Source organism: Daktulosphaira vitifoliae, unplaced genomic scaffold (assembly GCF_025091365.1).
Source record: "Daktulosphaira vitifoliae isolate Bord-2020 unplaced genomic scaffold, ASM2509136v1 Scaffold_1, whole genome shotgun sequence".
NCBI lineage: Eukaryota > Metazoa > Arthropoda > Insecta > Hemiptera > Phylloxeridae > Daktulosphaira > Daktulosphaira vitifoliae.
The window spans coordinates 14894984-14916908 of NW_026099572.1; the positions used below are offsets into that span (position 1 = coordinate 14894984).

General features: G+C 24.9%; 2 protein-coding genes and 1 long non-coding RNA gene across 4 annotated transcripts in view; 2 read left to right on the forward strand and 1 right to left on the reverse strand.

Moving 5' to 3' along the window:
* LOC126902821 (uncharacterized) overlaps positions 1 to 7986 on the forward strand; it is a 55384-nt gene extending 47398 nt beyond the window's left edge. For both annotated transcript variants that reach the window (XR_007703347.1, XR_007703346.1), the window contains 2 exons: positions 4638 to 4751; positions 6921 to 7986. This is a non-coding gene — a long non-coding RNA (uncharacterized LOC126902821). The remainder of the gene's footprint in view (positions 1 to 4637; positions 4752 to 6920) is intronic.
* A 6752-nt stretch (positions 7987 to 14738) lies between these two features.
* Positions 14739 to 16747, forward strand: LOC126900373 (uncharacterized). Its single transcript, XM_050676080.1, has 3 exons — positions 14739 to 14767; positions 15156 to 15475; positions 16337 to 16747. The coding sequence occupies exons 1-3, from the start codon at positions 14739 to 14741 to the stop codon at positions 16471 to 16473; spliced, it is 486 nt and encodes a 161-aa protein (XP_050532037.1). The 3' UTR covers positions 16474 to 16747.
* A 3679-nt stretch (positions 16748 to 20426) lies between these two features.
* LOC126902361 (uncharacterized) overlaps positions 20427 to 21925 on the reverse strand; it is a 4808-nt gene continuing 3309 nt past the window's right edge. The window contains exon 2 of the mRNA XM_050679537.1: positions 20427 to 20912. Within this exon, the coding sequence (XP_050535494.1) occupies positions 20695 to 20912 (218 nt within the window). The 3' untranslated portion in view covers positions 20427 to 20694. The remainder of the gene's footprint in view (positions 20913 to 21925) is intronic.

The window sequence follows — 21925 nt, forward strand, 5'->3', positions numbered from 1 at the left end:
TATAGATTTAATCTGACAGTGATTAAAATCACTATCATAAGAAACGCTTCGATGCAAATCTGTAGATAGTGTTTAATTTTAAAAAATTGATGGATAATTGCAAAAGCAACATCAACTTCTATTAAAATAAAATACAAAACCCATAATTTTAATACAAAAATAGCATATTTTTGAATACGGCAGCCATTTGCGTATAGAAGATAGGTTGCTGGGACAAATTTTTTTTTTTCATTTTGTAGTACATAAAATAAGCTTTAATTTTATATATGTTTAAAGGACGCAGTATTTCCGGAACATTTTCAAAAATTAAGTTGAAAAAGTTAGTTTTTGTAAAAAAGTTACTATTTTAAATCCCCCCAGTGAACAGAATAAGTGTTAGATTTTCAAAAAAAATTATATCAAATGAAAGGAAAATATCTAAGGTTTCGATACAAAAATATATTATTTTTATTTGTTAATTTTTGAAAAAGTTATGACAGTTTTAAGCACAAAAAACATTCCGATAAAAGGTAATATTTATCGCAAACATTACATTTTTTTTTAATTTTCGACAGCCTTTTGCATATAGAAGATAGATCGTCGGGACAAATTTTTTTTTTTCATTTTATAGTACATAAAATAAGCTTTAATTTGATATATGTTTAAAGGACGCAGTATTTCCGGAACATTTTCAAAAATTAAGTTGAAAAAGTTATTTTTTGTAAAAAAGTTACTATTTTAAATCCCCCCAGTGAGCAGAATAAGTGTTAGATTTTCAAAAAAAATTATATCAAATGAAAGGGAAATATCTAAGGTTTCAATACAAAAAAATATTATTTTTATTTGTTCATTTTTGAAAAAGTTATGGCAGTTTTAAGTACAAAAAACATCCCGATAAAAGGTAATTTTTATCGCAAACATTACATTTTTTTTTAAATTTTCGACAGTCATTTACAGATAGAAGATAAGATGACGGGACAAATTTTTTTTTTCCATTTGATAGTATATAACATAACCTTTGATTTGATATATGTTTAAAGGACGCAGTATTTCCGGAACATTTTCAAAAGTTCAGTTGAAAAAGATCTATGTTTTTTACAATATTTTAAGTTTTGAACGCCCCCTATATAAGGGGAAATTGTCCAATTTTAATAAAAAGTATGTCAAATGAAAGATGTACTTATAATGTATTTAGAAAAAAAAATTTGTGCTGATATATACATTTTTCAAAAAATTATAGCATTTTTAAGTTGAAAATTTAATATCGAAAATCGAAAATTTTAACACAAAAATAGTGTTTTTTTAACTACGGCAGCCGTTTAAATGTAGAAGAAAAAGTGTCGGAACAAATTTTTTTTTTTCATTTTATAGTACATAAAAAAGCTTTAATTTGATATATGTTTAAAGAACGCAGTATTTCCGGAACATTTTCAAAAATTAAATTGAAAAAGTTAATTTTTGTAAAAAAGTTACTATTTTAAATCCCCCCTAATGAGCAGGTTAAGTGATAGATTTTCAAAAAAATGTTATCAAATGAAAGGTAGATATCTAAGGTTTTAATATAAAAAAAAATTATGTTGTTTTGTTGTTTTTAAAAAAGTTATGATAGTTTTAAGAAAAAAAAGTGAAAAAATTTCGAAAAATAGCGATTTTTAAATTTGTAATTTTTTTGGATATTTCCCCCATTTGCGAGGAACGAGGGAATTTTTTTCAATTTTTAAGGGTAATGTCTTCAACTAGATACGATTTGTGATTTTTTGAAGTATTTTCGAAAGAAATCGGTCCAGTGAGAGCTGAGAAAAAGTGGCAACAGACATAAAAAAAAAACAAAAACACATCATAGTAAAATTAATACCTTCTCCGCTTCGCATCGAAGCTAAAAAACGATAACATTGTGGGGTTGCGGCACAATATGGACGTGAGATAGTTAGGACAAGTATAGATGATATCTGACAGTGATTTTAATCACTTTTATAAGAAATGCATCGATGCAAATCTGTTGTTAGTGTTTGTGCACAATTACAAACGCAATATCAACTTCTAATTCTTTAATTATATTCTGATTAGTAATTCTTATATTTAAAAATATAATTTATGAAAAATATTTTACAAAGAAAAATTATATAATTTTATAGTAGAAACTTATTATCATATAAAACCTAATTCAACAATAAATACTTGATAATTATTATAAATTAATGATTTTAATTGTCTGTATAGAGANAGTATGAAATTTATTATCATATAAAACCTAATTCAACAATAAATACTTGATAATTATTATAAATTAATGATTTTAATTGTCTGTATAGAGAAAGCTCTTTACGCTACTTTTTATTTGATAAAGGGGATTTTTTTCAATTTTTAAGGGTAATACCTTTAACTAGATAATAATTGTGATCATTTGACGTATCTTTAAAAAAATTGTTCAATTCAGAGCTGAGAAAATAAATGAGAGCCACAAAAAAATAACCACATAGAAAAATTATTTTAATATGAATAAGAAATTTCTTCTTATAATGGGACACTGTATTTATGGGTACCTTGATATTTATTGGTATATATATATAATATAATTTAAGATATATATAAAAATGTCAGAACATTTTCAAAAATTAAGTTGAAAAAATTAATTATTTGTGCAAAAGTTTGCATTTTAATCCTCCTTATAGGCATGTTAATGGCCAAAATTTCAAAAATAATATAACAAATAATAGGCAAATAATTAAAGTATGTATACAAGAACTTTTATTTTTATTTATCCATTTTTCAAAAAGTTATGGCTGTTTTAAGTAAAAAAAAATTGAAAAAATATCGAAAATCAGCAATTTTTACATTTTTATTTTTTTGGAGATATTCCCCATTTATGGAAAATGAGAAAAATACTTTTAATTTTTGAAGGTATTGTCTTTGACAAGATACCATTTATGATCTTTTGACATATAGTTGAAAGAAATCGGTTCGGTGAGAGCTGAGAAAAAGTGGTAACAGACACACACAAAAAATAAAAAAACACATCATAGTAAAATTAATACCTTCTCAGCTTCGAATTAAAGCTAAAATGAATTTGGTAAATCTGTTAAAATAATCAGACAACAGAGTACATAGGCGTAGGTAAATAGTGAAAAAGTTATTTTGTAAAATAATTAAAACTCTGTTATTTTAGTTTTCAGGTCATTTAATGAATGAAATAAATTGATAAGAAATAATTAAACAGAAAAATCGAAATAATTATAGAAATGTAAAATAATTTTGTTATAGTGTCTTTTAAGATAATTTAACTTAATTACCTTCATTCGATTACTGTTATAATTTTGTTAATGTTTTTTTTTTACATAAAAAGAACAAGAAATCATATAATTTATTTACAATTAATGTGACATTAAAAGGAAGAGAAATCTGAATTAATTTGTAAAAACACATTTTTTTTATGTGGAATGAGGATGCGGTACAAACGTTAATCTCTATAATGATAGAGCTTGTTTAAGATTTTTCCGAGGATTGTAATGATAGTTTTTTTACCTAATTTTATGCTTTCAATATTTTCTTTTTTTTACAACAGTCGAATACTGTATAATAATTGGCCATTATATAATCGACGTTGACTATGACCAGTATTCAGTAGTTACCCAGCATTGAATCTAAGGGTCACGACGGATTAAAAAATAAAATAACAATGAGGTCCAAAGAACAGAAAAATACAATTTTATTTCCTACCCGTCTACTACTGACTGTGAAGAAAAAAGTAACTTCTTGAAGCGTACTCATAAATAATTGTTGATGTCTGTTGAACCAAAAAATGTGTCTGTGTTATTTTGATCGAGACTTTTGTGCCATGTGACGCAACACGTGAAATTTTGACTTACCCTTGTTAATATTGAAAAACTAAATAGAAATTTTTACTCGAAGAGGACTAAATCTTAACTTTAAAATAATGTGTTTCTTCGTTTTTGAAAAATACTATGAAGTAATATTAATATTTTCTTGTAACATCGTACTCGTTACTTGTTTTTGTTGTTGTAGTAGACGTGTACAACTACATATTTACCTAATTAAAAAGTACCATAAGGCCTATCGGTTTATTTAAAGTAAGTTTCGATTGAAAGTTCTATTTAAGTTTATTATTTCATTTTCAACAACTAAGATACATCGAATATGAAATAAATTCTTTTTAATATTAAAAAAATAAGCCGATTTGTTAAAATTAATATTTAATTGATTTTATTCCAATGATTGAATACAGAATTAATACTTGTTCGCATTTTTTTTTGACTAGGCATCGTGTTTCTTTAGTAGGTAATTCATTTCGAGCGCCTACTCGTTAAGCCTATTTAATAATAATGAAATAGCAAAGCTTTCACATAGTTTTATGATAAATAAAAATATTTTTTATTTATAAATATGAAAACGTTTTTGAAATCACGGTTTTATCTTTATCTTATCAACAATACAATTTAAAAATTTTAAAATATGTATAAAAAACGAACTGCAATACTGTTTTGTATATTACTAAAATTTATGTATTTCTGTTATTAGTAGAAGTAATAAAGTAATCCTATACCGTTTAAGTTGTATCTTTTATTTTAAATTAAGTATGTTATTTTAATAGTTTGTGCGAAATTATAAAATATGTTACTCATTAAAAAAAATTTTTTTAGATTCAATGGAGGCAATGGAATTTACTAGACAGGCGTTGACGATGACTCAAAGATATAATATGGTTGAAAATCTGAAGTAATCATATGCATATTGATTACATTGTAAACTAATAAGTATATACTTAATTAGTATCCATGTATTAGTATTTATTGTAATTTCATTAAACAATCTTTGACGGAAACCACAACTATAAGGTCAATAGTTGAACATTGTGTCATGTGACGAACAAAATGTGTTAATAAAAAATTATTCGTTTAGCGTTTCATTTAATTTACAATCATTGAATCAAATTGTATTATTTAATGACTTATAAATATACATAATTAATATTGAAATAGGGTGTTGGAGGAATAACTAAAAAAAAAAACCATATTTTACTTTGTGATATCTTATTATTTATATCACTAATTTATAGAAAAATATTTTCTTTAAAATGATTGTAACATTGATAATAAAGCTACGTTTAATATTTTCTTACGAGTTATTTAAAAAAATCTATAATAAATGTATGATAAATTATTTTACTTTAAGATAAATAAGGTTCCTTTTACTTAATATATATATTAACTCATGTCTTATAAAATTATTAAAATTATGTTTTTATTAATAAAAATGACGTAATTTCACATTTATAATTTATACAAATTTTACATATCTTTAAATAGTTATACTAATTGTTTATGAGCTGAATAATTACAAGTATAATAATAAATTAAATATAATATATTTTCATTAAAATAGTTCTTAAATTTATAAATTTTATAAGTGCGTTATAGGAAGTAAATCTAACATGTATCCTATTTTCAACTTAATAGGTACATAATTAATTCCAAAATATAGAAAATACTAACAAAAGCAGAGTCAAAAATGAACATATTTCACTAAACTATTTAAATAATTTTATAAAATAAACTTACGCTTGTAGATATAATATCAATATTATGTTTTATAAAATAACATTATAAATTTTCTCCCCATAAAGTTTAACAGAAAAAAATGATTGTGAAAAGAAAATAATGTATGATAATATGTAAAAAAATATATAAATAGTAATTAAATTGTAACACATATATTTCTTGTGATTATGTCCAAAATAAAAAAAAGCTAAGCTATTTTATTATATCTGAAACCTAAGTTTAAAATCTTTATATTATGTCAATTAACATGGCGCTTATTTATAGTAACTAAAATAAACAAACACAAATTGTGTAGATCTAATATAATTTATACGTTTCAAATATATGTTCTCTAACTAAAAGTTTTCTTAGGAATTAATTATTACACATTTATTTTGTGATAAACCAACCAACTAATCTTAAAAATTCGCTCTTTCACTTTCCGTTAACAATTCCATATAGGCAACTGTTTATCACTGTGCATATAAAATATGTATTAAAAGTGAAACAATAAAGCTAAGTGCTTAAATTGTTTACACAGATAAAATCTAAATATAATGAAATAAAATAATAAATTTGTACATTTTATTTTTTATAAATCTATCTGTATAGAAAATTTTCAAAACACCCGACGAATTACAATTCAATATTTATCATTGTTTTTCATGTAATATGTTGCTTCTCGATTTATTACAAATACATATATATATATATATATATATAATAAATATACAGAGTAAAATAGATTTAACTGAAAAGTCATGTAATTTATGATTTACATAATACTTTATACTTCTTTATTCAACCAATTTTTACAATATAGAACTAAATTTAAAATATGTTTTATGTTATTTTTTGCAATGTATTTAAAAATTAATTTTCATAAATGATTTTTAAAGAAAACTGTTTATACCAAAAATTCTTATTTGAATTTAGTAGTTACATTTACATCATTCTGAAATTTGTTAAATTATGAATTTTTTTCGATTTTTATATGGTATCAAACGTTAGGGCACATATGTTAAGGGCGGAAGTAAACATAATTTTTTTACGTTATTTACTGGCCACAATACGTGATTTCTTTTCCATTAAATTATTAACGTTATATATACATATATATTTATAAAAATATTATACAAATATAAAATATAAATGTATAAAAATCTTGAACCAGCTAAATTATATATTTGAAATAATTTTTTGTAAATCATGAAATGCTTATTTTCAGTTAAAAATTTATTTAGTATTAATTCTTCGATGTTTTGATTGAAGTTAAAAAAAAACTATAAAAATTAAAACCCATAGTAATGCATAAAATAAAAATATTAATAAGTCTTTTGAATCATATAAGTGTAGTTAACATATTTTGTTTTTGAACATTTTCAGCAAGAACATTTAGTGGACTGTATGTGTAAATTCACGAGAGTATTTACCAATATTCATCTCTAACAATATTGTGTACGACTATATTATACTATTTGTATATTTATGTTTCTTATATAAATGCAATTTTTTATTCAATTTAATATTGTATGATTTTTACATTTTTTCGATATTATTGTAATTTTTTTTATAATGTTTATATTTTCTGAATTTAATACGTAAGCCTTTTGTGGGACTGTTTGCGTTTATATAATTAAATTTTACTCTGTATAATATAATAATTGTTTTTTGAATCAATGAGAATATCATTTACTATTGCATTTTACGTTTAAAAAATGATTAGATTCATATAATTTTCTTAATCTCAAATACTGTTACAAACAATATATTAAAATGTATTAAAATATTTATATTGTTTGCATATTATAATATTTAAAGTATGAAATTTATGTTAACATAAGATAAATTTGTGTGGAACTATATTATTAGTTATATATTAGTCATAGAGCTTGATTAAAATCTAATTAAATTCAGTAGTAATAATTTAAGGGTATAATTTGGAAATAAATAGTAATTATAGTATTATTTAAAACAAAAAATCTCACACCATGAAATGAATTATTTTCCTAATTTCAATGATAAAAAGAGGTATTGTACTAGTCACAATTATGGTTTAGTGACTTTTAAACCGACAAGAGTAATATGAATTGTTTTTAAGTCATAGTACTCATTAGCAATCAAGAGTTTTTTTTTTCAATTTTTTATTAATCGTTTCAATTTAACAAAGATAATAATTATTAAACGCCATTTTGCAAATGAAATAGTAATAAACTAATATTAATAAATATTGAATATATCACTCCATGGTCCATATTGGGCCATTCAGTTGCAAAATGATGTTGTATCGTTTTATTTTTGAGTCTTTTTAATACATTAATAGCAAAGTCACCAAGAGAAAGCACAATTAAATATTTTTTTGAGACATTTATTCTTTTGAATTTTAAAGACTCATTAAGTGTTTAAAATATTATTTTTAAAAAAAAAAAAAAAAAAATGTACAACGTATTAAGTAACATTAGGGACTTCGAACGAATTGTACGGTACTTTAAAGGTTATAATAAAAATAAAAATCATATCTATTTTAATTTTAATATTGATCGTTTTTTTATATTCAATATTAAAATTAGTTATTATGAGGTCAAAATTGAGTGATTTCACTGAACCTTGTAAAACAAAATACATTATTTTTACGCTGAACTTATAAAAGATTTTTTATTCTTAGGTGTTTATATGACGGTTAAAAACACATATGTTAAAGAAATTTTTAACTTATTTAAGACCATGAGAATATTAGTAGAAAAGTTTTTAATTACATTGATGTACATAATATATAATATATTTATATTTATTATTTTTAATATTATGATAGTTATTAGACTACAATAATATGAGTTACTGTATCATGATTGCCAGAAATAGTAAACGTGCATCCGATTTGGATGTAACTTCAATGTATAAAAAGTTTTATTTGATAACAATAAGACGCCGAATTTTACAAAAACTAAAAATGTGAACGAATTTAGTCCCCTATGTCGTGGCTGTATGAATTATTATCACTTAACTATGCACACGAAATGAAGAGGCTTATACCAACTGAAACGTCCAACTGATGTTGCTGAGATTGTAAGTAGATGTTTGTGGATGGACTTGTAAAAGTGTGTGCGAACAAATGAAACGATATTTATCATAAAAAATACACAATATTCGTGACGAGGCGGCTCTTTGAAATATCATTAGGTAAATTTTATTCATATCTGCTGCAGTCGTTTTTTAAAATTACTATCATCTGACCGTGAGAAATCACACTAAATCTGCGAGTTATGCATAATAAGAGACTTTAACACAATCAAACTTAGTAATTCACTGTCTCCAAATTGTTCAATCTAGCCTGCACATAGAACTAGTTTTTACATACAAAATTTTTGTCAATAAAATAAATGAAGTAATTATTTTTTATGGATAAAAAATATTCAGTTGATTAACTGATTAAATTGTCAAAATTATATTATAAGTTACTGTGTGAAATTACATAATTTCTATAGTTGTACAATCCTATATTTATATTCTTATTGGACCTATGCCTTCATTCTTTTATCTAAAAATTGTAAAAACAACTTATAATAAACCATAGACTAGTTTTTGGGTTTAAAATGAATCTTATTAAATAAATTTTGCAAAATAATATTTTGTTGTTATTAATCTTACTCAGAAAAGAAAACAAGGTTAAACCCTAATATAATGATATAACATACTGCGCTAAGATTAATAAATTTAATGTATTAATTATTTCGTTCGTTTTAGGTTATAGATCTATTTTTCGCATTAATTCGTTAAAAACAGGATTTTTAATTAAATTAGCTATTATATTGAATTATTAATAGTGTAATACATTACTTTCATTCATTTTTCATAATAGTAATTATTTCCTTCAATTTGTCGAAAGTTTCTGAACACAGCTCAAATTTCTCTAAAACCCTGTTTAGACTATTATAATAAAACATTAATTAAAACGATTAGCATTTTATCATTAAAAAAAAATTTCAATAGTTTACAACGTATTAAAAATAAATAAATATTTATGTGCAAGACTAATATATAATTATAATATTTTTTGAATGACGCTTAACGTATATTGAAATTATTTCTTAGTCTGTTCAATCATATTTTTGTAAAATAGTCTAGATTGTCCTTATTATAGTAAAAAACTTTTTAACTTATTTTACTTACATACTTTATACGTCTAAATAAACAATCAAGTGTTTCACTTATAAAAGTTATAAAAGTTCGTTTTAAAATAATAAAATATAAGTTTTACTGGGAAGTAAAACTATACATTTTAGAGATACACTATAATTTACTTTAAACGATTTTACGTTTTGAATATGATTTGTCTATTAAATATATTAATTTCAAATTTAAAAAGTCACATATTTAATAAACATTTCAAAAAACATAAGTATAAAATGTTATTTAGATCATAAGTTTTATGAGTTGACCGTCAAATCTATTCTATATTGTATAGCAGTTGTAGCATATGAAAAATATCCAGATTACAAGTTTAGTGATTTGTGAAATACTTATTATATTAATTAAATTTATAATAAAATTGATATTTTACAATATAGTATTGTAATTTTTACGGCTAAATTATAAATAATTATAAGTAGCTGTATACAGAGCTATTTTTTTAATTTTAGTCTTTCGGTGTCTTTCAAAATAATATTTAATAATAGTAATGTATAATGTTACAAATTTTAATAATTTCATTTTACACGTTGTATGGCAAATAATCGATCATATAACAAGGCTTGTAATAAGTTGATTGATTTTCTAGGGAGCCATTCACATGGTTATCGTTTTTATCATTATCATCTTTTAATTCATCTAAGTTAAATTCTCTAATAATGTTCCAATAATAATTATAATCATCTTCAATATTTTGCACATCTTCATAATGTTCTATATCAATTTTATTCGTATCTTTCTTACTAGTTTTGTATATTTCAGAATGTGCTTTAGTATTACAAATACGATCTGAAATAAATAAAAAAGGATTAAATAAACCCAGCACAGGGGGGTCGCGGCACAGTGGTGTGATGTGGTGTCACGTTACCAATATCGTGAGAATTATTTTAATAAAATACAGACAGCACATCCGCTGCCTGAGATTGATGAATTAACAAATAATATTTATTGCCAATTTGGCAATAGTTCTAATTATTATAAAAACCCAAAAGACCTGACCATCGTGGTCAGTCGACTCCAGTGCCTTGTGTCATTCATCAGTTTCAGTACCCGGTTGTCGCTGTCCGGCTTACTGTTTAAAGTAAAGTCTTTGTTTATTCCTTTTTAAACCTATCTACTCTCTTCCACAACATTTCAGAGTACTTGTGTCTTGCACTTCGTCTGCACCTCATACCTAGGTGTTACCCTGATTCCCTTCCTATAACAACAGCCTTTCGACACCCACAGCTAACCCGGAGTGTCAGTCGAGCATGGTGACTGCTGTACGACAACACGCACGTGAATACCTAGACAGCAGGCACCACATCCTCATATTCATCTTCGCACCACAATTACATTTTACACCAGTTTCACTTCGATTCTTTTCTTTTATTGTGTTACGTCAGTGGTGACGTGGCATAGATGGATCAAGTATAATGATATCTGACAGTGATTAAAATCACTATAAAAAAAAAAAACGCGTCGATGCAAATCTTTAGATAGTGTTTANAAACGCTTCGATGCAAATCTTTAGATAGTGTTTAATTTTAAAAAATTGGTGGATTATTCCAAAAGCTACATGATCTGCTAGTTCCTTATTAATATCCTAATTAAGATAAAGTATGTCGAATGAAAAAGGGATTATTAAAAAATATTATTTCTCATAAAAAAATAATGTTGATTCATACACTTTTCAATATGTCATAGCATTATAATGTTAAAAATGTAAAATATAAAATCGAAAATTTTAACAAAAAAATAGCATACGGTAAAAGTGAAAACAAAATAAATTCCCAATTTTTTTTTGCATAATAAAGTATATTACATTAGCTTTAATTTAAGATATATATAAAAGTGTCAGACCTTCCAGAACATTTTCAAAAATCAAGTTGAAAAAATTAATTTTTTGTGAAAAAGTTGTCATTTTAAATCCCCCCCCCCTGTGGGCAAGTAAAGGGTCACATATAAAAAAAAAATATATCAAATGAAAGGTAATAATATCATGCATCTATTTAAAAAAAATCTATATTGATTCGGTTTTTTTTTAAAAAACTTATAGCCATTTTAAGTAAAAAAAATTGAAAAAATTTCGAAAATTAGCGATTTTTAAATTTGTAATTTTTTTGGAGGTTTCACCCATTTACGGGGAACGAGGGAAATTTTTTCAATTTTTGAGGGTAATGTCTTCGACTAGATACAATTTGTGATCTTTNGAATTTTTTTCAATTTTTGAGGGTAATGTCTTCGATTAGATACGATTTGTGATCTTTTGACGTATCATTGAAAGAAATCGGTTCGGTGAGAGCTGAGAAAAAGTGGTAACAGACACAAAAAAAAAAAAACACATCTTAGTAAAACCAATACCTTCTCAGCTTCGCATAAAAGCTAAAATATGATTTATACTTCAGATAATCTAACAATATAACGAAACGACGAATAGAATCTTCAACAATTTGCAAATAATCACCAGTATAAAATGTTAAAATTACAAACGTCATCCATGTGAATTTTATATTAAAAACTATACTTAATGATCTATACCTGTTCATAGCTAATACTTCACCCTCTCACATATATAACGTTATATACAATGATCCATGTCACATTCATTATTCAGTAATTATATATGAATTTTTATGCAAATAAGCAATAAACATATCATAGTAAAATTAATACTTTCTATTAAACAAACTTGACGGGACTTTCTAGTCCCGTCAAAGTTAAACATTTTTTAAAACTTGATTACATTATTAATAGTAACAGGTAGGATAACAATATTTTCTTAATAGTCACATTATTTAAGAATTATTAATATAGCAATTTTCTTAACATAAACACTTTATAAAAATGTAAATTCCCATGTATGATTTTCATGTATGAAAATACCTTTTCTTATATTACAAGGCATATGCAATAGTACCAACAGAAAAAAAAAACTAGAGATCTCAACTTCTATAAGTGAATAATTATACGTATAAACAAGTGATTATAAACATATTAATGTGAAAATAATCAAGTGGCATAGAAAGTGTCTATTATTTGGAAATATATGTCCTGTGATAATTTATTTAGTTCTTATATCTAACGTAGTACGTAATCCATATATATTTATCTGTCTATCTCTATCGATCATGATCGGGTTAGATCAAATCGATCAACAAAGATCAATATACTAAAGTATCTATTTTCATGTATAGTATATGTATTACACATGAATCATTTAAGTATATTATACTTATGGTGTACCATAAGTATCTACGATAACGTATCCTAGTTATATGAAGTGATTAGTGTTGATTTATTAGCAATTGTCTTACTATATGTATACCTATATACATTATTGAGTATGAACAGTATATACCTTACGACGTGTGTTAAAAAACATTATTTACTGATAATAATTAATAACTGTTCTAGTATACATCTATAATATACACCCGTGTTTAAATAGAATACAACTAGATATATTATGCTATTGAGCGACGGCTAGAACAGAAAACTATGTAAACCAATTATCATAATCCTGATAAATCTCGATTAGAGGCATATACACAATAGTTTGCTATTTCGTATGAATTCAGTTATTAAGATATTAAAGTGAAAATATTTATACATCAAAAGTAACCATAATATTTAATCAAATTCTTTTGACTATTATTCATTTACACTACTGTATTTATTATTTGACATTAATGCGAAACGTTAATGTATAAAGTATACGCATACATATATTTGAAAATCATGAGTTTAAAATTAATTATTATTATAATAAAGTGTAAATGCTTAAGGACGAATAAAAGGGGTAGTATACAGGGATTTGTGATATGTGATTTAACGAATCAAAATCAAACCAATAGTATATTATACCAAAGATGCTGACTTCAAAATATCTGAAGCGCTGTTTCACAATAATAACCATTTAGTGTTGAAATCCAGAACGGCGGATGAGTGCAGAGTCTTATTAAATATAGAAAATGTTAAAAAAAAAACTACATGAATTGGAATGTACTATTAACAATGCTATAGTAAGAAAATTAAAAGTCCATTATCAATTAAGGCATCAAATAGACTGTATTACTATCTAAACTTACGGTCATTATAAATTATAGTACGTATACCATAATTATTATTATGCACAAAAATTTATTATTGTAATGATTTTAAAAATAAAAATAAAAATTATAAATATTCATATTATTCATTTAACGAAAATAAATAATCAAATAACATTTCTATATAATAATTATCAACGTTATTGTCATCAGGTCTAATAAAATGCTGTGTCATAATTTGTTTATCATGGAAGTTTACCCAAATATGTAATCTTTTGTGGTAGTAAACACCCCTTTTGAAGTCACATACTTCAAGCAGTGTATTTTCATGTCTAAATAACTCTTTTTACGTTGTGGCCGATGTTATAGAACGAATTGTTTCCCTCAACATTTATGCACATCGACTTACACTTGTGTTACACGCAAATATGTGGGTTAATAATACTCTACTGACTATTGTCAGCCGAATGTTCACCTTTTTGTAATTGGTCCTAATATACAATATAACGTAGATAGATAACATTATAGTATACTTTTATACCGATAATAAACCAGTATGAAATAAAATTTACATTGTATCAAGTGTTAAAGGAAAGTGTCCAATATTTGATAATATACGTTCTGTGATAAATTATTTAGTTTTATAATATAATTACGTTAGATATTATCTAACGTATAACGTAATTCATATACATTTATCAGTGTATCTCTGTCGATTAACAAAAATCAATATACTAAAGTATCTATTTGCATATATAGTATATGTATTACACATAAAACATTCAAGTATATTATACTTATGACATACCATAAGTACCTACGATAACATCACCTAGTTGTATGAAGTGATCAGTGTTGATTTATTAGCAATTGTCTTACTATATGTATGCCTATATACATTATTGAGAACAATCATTAAATATTATCAGTAAATAATGTTTTGGACACATATTATATGGTCTATATATACTGATCATTCTCAATAATGTATATAGGACTAGAAAGTCCCGTCAAGTTTGTTTAATAGAAAGTATTAATTTTACTATGATGTGTTTGTTGCTTATTTGCCTAAAAATTCATATATAATTACTGAATAATGAATGTGACATGGATCAATGTATATAACGTTATACATGTGAGAGGGTGAAGTATTAGCTATGAACATGTATAGATCATTAAGTATAGTTTTGAATATAAATACCCTATCTCAACACCTCAAAATGTATGATTTTTTTACTTGTAACGCTCTATGCTGAACAAGTACGCATACAAACTATCATTTATTCAACTAACCAGCGTATTCAATCATAAACAAAAAATAAAATGAATACGATTGAAAATTTGTACAAGAAATGTATTATGGATTTCAATGCCACGAGTGAGTAAAATAAATTGATAATAGTATTCTTCATTTATCGTTAACATATATTTTATATGTAAAAATAGAAGATTACAATTTTAAATATTGTGATTGTGAAATCAATAAATGTTATCAACATAGGGCATTATTAAGAGATGTCTACCATACCGGACAATATATCAACATTTGGGCCGATGTAGTGGTCGAATATTTCGTTAATAATGCAGAGTATGAAAAATATGAGGCAATTACTAACGATTTAATTGAACGTACATCGGTCGATCTGGAGATTTATTTACGAGAATTGTATGAAAAGCTATTCACCGTAAAGTCTGATTATGGGCATAAACGTTGGCTTGAAGGTAAAAAAAATTATTAGTAATAGTTTTGATAATAAAATTAAAACTAATAGTTAATAGACGAAACTAATTTACTTAATAAAGGATGAAAATTATGTTTACATAGATTATTTTTATTGTACAGAAAGACTTAGCTTATTTACAGGTAGCAGTCAAAAGTTGAGGAGAGGATTTAAAAATCGTCGTATGATTGATCTTGTTTGCATGTACAACTTAATTCTATCACGTAACATGNGCATGTACAACTTAATTGTATCACGTAAACAAGATGAATGTTAGCATTAGCATTGAAACTGGTTTTCATTTGACGATTCATATTAGCCAATATAGATTCAAAGTAAGATTATGATTACGAATATTAAACATAGGTTTAACTGAGCTTAACTCGACTCACCGTATGGTGAATTTGGTACCGACATACTATCGCACCCCAATTACCTATCTTAATTTTAATTTGGATGGCGAGACTGTAGATGAATATTCAGAGTGGTATTTATAATTTATAAATAATAATAAGTTTGTATTGTTTTAAGTTAATTATTTTTCATATTTTGTATATAATATTAATAATAATAATATACATTAAGGCTAACATAATTAGCCATTGCTTCTAGTGTTATGCATGTGACAGGATGAAGTACAAGAACAGGTATAGATCTTTAAACATAGTTTTTTCATACACATATTCTATTTTACATCATGAAATTTAACATTTTTACATGTGATAATGAATACTGTACAAATATGTGCGGTACAAATCCACCATACAAATACCTTGTTATTTAACCGACAAATGTATAGATATTTTTATTTTAACCATATTTAATATTATTTTTTAATATCATTATAATAATTCTATTGCAGTGATTGATATGTCAAAGCAGACCGACACAATTACAGTCCCTTCTTTTGACCTATGTATTGAAATTGAAGCATCAACCACGTTTGCCGCTAATACAACTGCATATGCTCTAGTAATTTCAGACAATGTATTTACTTAGACACCTTTTGACGGTACCATCCGTATATTTTAACATTTTTTACATGTTTATGTAAACATTTATTATTAACCTTGTAATTATTATTATTATTATAAAATAAATATATTTTTCATAATATTTTTCATTTTAGATTATAAGTTTATTATAAGAAACTAGTACAATATATAAAGTTATTGTTTATAAATTATTAATGTAGGTTAATTTTCTGATGTGATTGGGTTTCGGCCATTGTGAAGCTCATGGACTATAACTATTTTCTTGGGTATACACTGTTGTATTGAAAAATGTTGGTCCATCATNTATTTTCTTGGGTAAACACTGTTGTATTGAAAAATGTTGGTCCATCATTTTCATCGCACATTTCTTCTTCTTTTTTATAAAACATAATTATAAATTTAATAACAATAAAGGTTATGACAATCTATGTTCATTAAACTCACATTAATTTGAAGCATGTCTTTGGACCATGACTTGACCCAACGATCAACTATTACATGCTATGCTAAATTCTTCAGCTCGCTTATGTACCCACATAGCAATTTCAATATATTAATATTGTCAAAATATTCTTACAAAATACTTTTTAAAATATTTTGAATAAAATATTGTGACAATATCTCATAAATATAATAAAAAATATATTCTATTGAAATATTTCCATAATATGCTCACAATATAATTTTTTAAATATTTGTTTATGTATATTTTGAGAATATATTAAAGAGAATAAATACAGTATATTACACGGAAAATATTTCTACAATGTGCTTAAAAAATATCTTTTTAAATATTTGCTTATAAATATTATGAAAATATATTAATTAAAATAAATATAGAATGTTTAACTTGAAATATTTGTTGAATATATTATCAATATAATTTTTTAAATATTATAAATATATATCTTGTTGGCCAACTGAGGTAACTTAAGAGACACAAGCCATCCTCTTTTCTCCCTTTAGTTACATCTTTGGATGTTATTGGTATCTTGTTATATAATACTTATGTATTATATATACATATTTCTAAATCCTTAATAAGTAAACAGCCATTTTTTCAAATTAGTATCAATTTTAATTAACCTAATTCAATTAAGCTAAATAAGTCAAGGACAGTAGAAAAAACCTTGTTGTCATTATTTGCAGGCTTATCGAGTTAAAATTTTTTTAGTTTTATCAGCGCAATTTTATCTTATTATTGTCCTGTGAAACTAAAAATCCTAAAAAGTTTTTTTATTATAGTTAGAATATATTTCTATATTATCAACAATAATAGTCAATTTCTAACTTACAAGGAAAAATCATGATGATGGGATCGCCGATTTTCAAAAAAATTATATGAATCTAATCTAAATTGAATATAAAATTGTATTTACTTTGAATTTTTTTAAACAAGAAAAATTACTTAACAAACAAATAACCATTTGAACTACCTTAAATAGTCTTTTTTATCCTAATAAACAGCAACCTGTGGGTCAATGGGTAACGTACGAGTCCAAAGCGCTTGAAGTATAGGATTAGAATCCCGCGTAGCGGTCTAGTATTTTACATTTTTTTAATATATTTATAAAACATTTTAAAAATATTGTCACAATATATTTTTTATAATATTTTAGAAATATACCTTTAAAATATTATGAGAATGTAATATTCGCTGCCAAAGTATATTCTGAGAACATTGTGAGAATATTTCAATATATTCTGGTTATATTCTAGAAATATTTTAATATCAAAAATAAATATTCTAGGAATATTCTAGAAATATTCCATTGCTATGTGTGTAATTACCTTTAGGAAAAGTATCGCATATTTCTTTATCGTTCAAACTTCTTAAAAATTTAACCATTTCATCATTGTTTGAATGTTGAATTTTAGGGTCTTGCTATTTATCGTCAACGTAATGTATAATATGGTCTATTTGATGGCTTAATAGTAAACGTGTTTTTATTTTTCTTGATATTGCACTGTTAATAGTACACTGTAAGTCCATAAGTCTATTAATGTTTTCGTTATTCAATAACACTCGACACCCATCCACTATTCTGGATTCTAATACTAAATGCATGGTATCACGGTACAATACTTTGGTTATATTAAAATCGACATTTTGGTATAACATAATGTTCTCTCCTTTTACCGGAGGTGATTGTAGAAATAATGTTATTTCATCCCTCATGCCGTAAATAATATTTAAATAATCTGCTGACATACTAATATATCGTGAAGGAGTAATAATGCATACTGTAACATTGAAGTCATCCTTTGGACTCGGGACCACTTGCAAAAATTTTCTGTCGCTGAATGCAATAGTGTAACTACTAGAGTCAATCATCTCGACTGGCGGTGTTGGTGTGATATAAATGTAGCGCTGTTTTCTTACAGGTTCGGCAGCCATATTTTTCATAGAATAGAGTCTTCTTCCTAGAGCTGATGGTTCTTGATAACACTGACTTTATCAACGATTTCATGCTCATTTAAGCAGAAAAATCGCATTTTTTCATAATGAGTCAGCAAATCACAGGACACATATCCCCGTATACTAACCCTTTCCTTCACCACTTTAGTAATTTCACTTTAATATCATAATAAATAATTTTAAACTCTCGATTTCTAAATATTTTTATACAAATATATGTAATAGATTATGTATATACATATGTTTTATACAATAACGATTATACATTAACAAAAAATGTCTATTAACAAACGCGGTAGTGTGACGGAATAATCAAAAAAGAATTTGATAAAATATTATTTCTAACGTATAAATATTTTATCTATGAAATAGTATAATATTGTACATATTTATTTATTTACTTTAATATCATAATAATGATCACCTTATGATGAGTTTCATCATCACCTCCCCTTCTATGTAGGGGTAAACCACTGATTTACTGTTTTAATACATACGTTAGTCAAGTAAGGGGGCTCTCTATGACCAAAGGCCTACACATCACATAGCTATAGTTGGGTTTCGTTGGATTAATAGCTGCCGTCGCCGCTTGATTACACCTTTCACTTTTCTGCATTCAAATATTTTCACATATTTCTAAAATTATACAATTTTCAAAATCCCTCAAATTTTCTATAATATATCAAGGTATATTGTATGATGTTCTATCTACCTAGGTATACTATGCATATACCAAGGTAACTATACATGTACCATGGTATAACAAAACGCTATCTAGGAACGAGCAACATCGACCTTTCACCATATTCCCCCGGCCGTTTACATCGCCCGTCCACCTATGACAGGGTAAACCCACAACATGTGGGTTAGGGGCGTATCCAGCTCATATAATAATGATCTACTAAGGTTTATTGCTTATATGTGTTGCCTTATTTATGAAATATCTAAATAATAAGAGGGGGTATATGATGCTATGACTTATTTCATTGTGCATACATCCGATGTGTGTACAGCGAATTAAAATTGTAATGTGTTTTCAAATATTATATTTTTAAAAGTTATATTTCAGATATTTCAAAAATCTAATTTCATTTATATTAGTGGTGCTAAAGAACTTCTAAAAATACTTTAAAAAAATGGATTCAATTATCTTTTAACTAGTACAATAAACAAAAACGCGCACCGGAAAATTTATTTTCTAAACTGTATGCAAACGTTGGATTAGATGACCAACCAATACCTTTAAATGTTCTTAACTTACGGAATATGTTAATTTCATGAAAAAATCCTGATGTTACTTCCAATTAAACTCGATTTTTTTGAAATTAAAAATATTTCATTTCCTCTTAAAATCAGATAAAATAATCAGATAAAAATTTTAATTATGTACACAAATGTAAAGCAAAATTATTTTTTTAATTTTTGCTGTAATTTATATATTTAGGTCAAAGAATATTTTTATATTAATAGAGCATGGACGATGGGGGCACGTGTCCCTATACCTTTCTTAAAATAAATAATTTTTTAAGATAACCAATAAACTAACTATTTATTATATTAATTAACATTAATAAAACAATATACATTAAAAATGTATTAAATTATAATAGATGAATTAAGAAACAATAAATAATTTCAAATAGAGAATATATAAAACTAATGAGTACTAAATATAATTTTTATTTTAAAAGAAATCGAGTGACTAGTTTTAAAAGTAATAACCTGTATACTAAATTTGAAAAAATAAACTTTTTGCAAATAAGTAAGACGTTACAAAATATTTAAAATAAAAACAATAAAATCAATTTAAATGTTGTATGGCAAATAATCGATCATATAAAGAGGTTTACAAGGTTGAGTATTAATGGTATCATTATTATCATTATTATCAGGTTCATCTTTTAATTTCTCTAAGTCAAATTGTGTAATATCAGGTTTCTTAAAATATCCTACATCAATTATATTACACTCATTCTTACTAGCTTTGTATATTTCAAAATGTGATTCAGTACTACAAATAATATCTGAAATGAAAAAAATATGAATTAAAAAATACTCAAATTGCAAATAATTGTTTTGGTTAATAAAATAAAGAGATTTATAATAAAAATTTTTATTTATCTATAGGATTGTTATAATTGTAGGCCAATTATAAACAAAAATATTAAATAACATATTTAAATATAGCTAAAATTAAATAAATTACTTTTACTAATCAACTCCCACAAATCAAAGCGTAGAATTAATATTTTAAAGCGGATAACTATTATATTTCAACTGTCTTATTGTTGAATTTTTCTTATGCTCTATATTACTAGAGTCGTAGCGATATAGAAAATATTTTAGATATTTTAGCTTCGACACGAAGCGGAGTTTTACTACAAGGTTTTTTTAAAATTTTTATTTTTGTGTCTGTTACCACTTTTTCTTAGCTCTTACCGAATCGATTACTTTCAACGATATGTGAAAAGATCACAAATTTAAAAATCCCCAATTTTTGACATTTTTTCAATTTTTTTGTACTTAAAACTTCCATAACTTTTTTAAAAATGACCCAATGAATATAATTTTTTTTATAAATGCATGATGATTTTACCTGTCATTTGTTATATTTTTTTTTTATAAATATGACACTTTACCTGCCCACGGGGAGGGATTTTAAATGATATTTTTTTACAAAATATTGACTTTTGAAAGTGTTCTGGAAGACACTTTTATATATAGTATATATCTTAAATTAAAGCTAATGTAATATACTTTATTATGAAAAAAAATTCGGACTTTATTTTGCCCTCGCGGTGAAATTGTCTACCGAATACTATTTTTGTGTGAAAATTCTCGATTATATATTTTATATTTTTAACTTTATTATGCTATAACTATAACTTATCTATACAATTTTTTCATGAGAAGTAGTATTTATATAAATCATTAATTCAATATACTTTTTTTTTAATAAAACCATTTTAGCTTCGATGCGAAGCTGAGAAGGTATTGGTTTTACTAAGATGTGTTTTTTTTTTTTTTTTTTTTTTTT

Excerpts from the sequence above, each read along its gene's own strand:
- LOC126900373 (XM_050676080.1), top strand. The coding sequence starts at position 14,739 with ATGTATATAGGACTAGAAAGTCCCGTCAA. Across the intron at positions 14,768-15,155 it reads GGACTAGAAAGTCCCGTCAA|TATTCTTCATTTATCGTTAA; the intron begins GTTTGTTTAATA and ends AATTGATAATAG. Across the intron at positions 15,476-16,336 it reads GCATAAACGTTGGCTTGAAG|TGATTGATATGTCAAAGCAG; the intron begins GTAAAAAAAATT and ends ATTCTATTGCAG.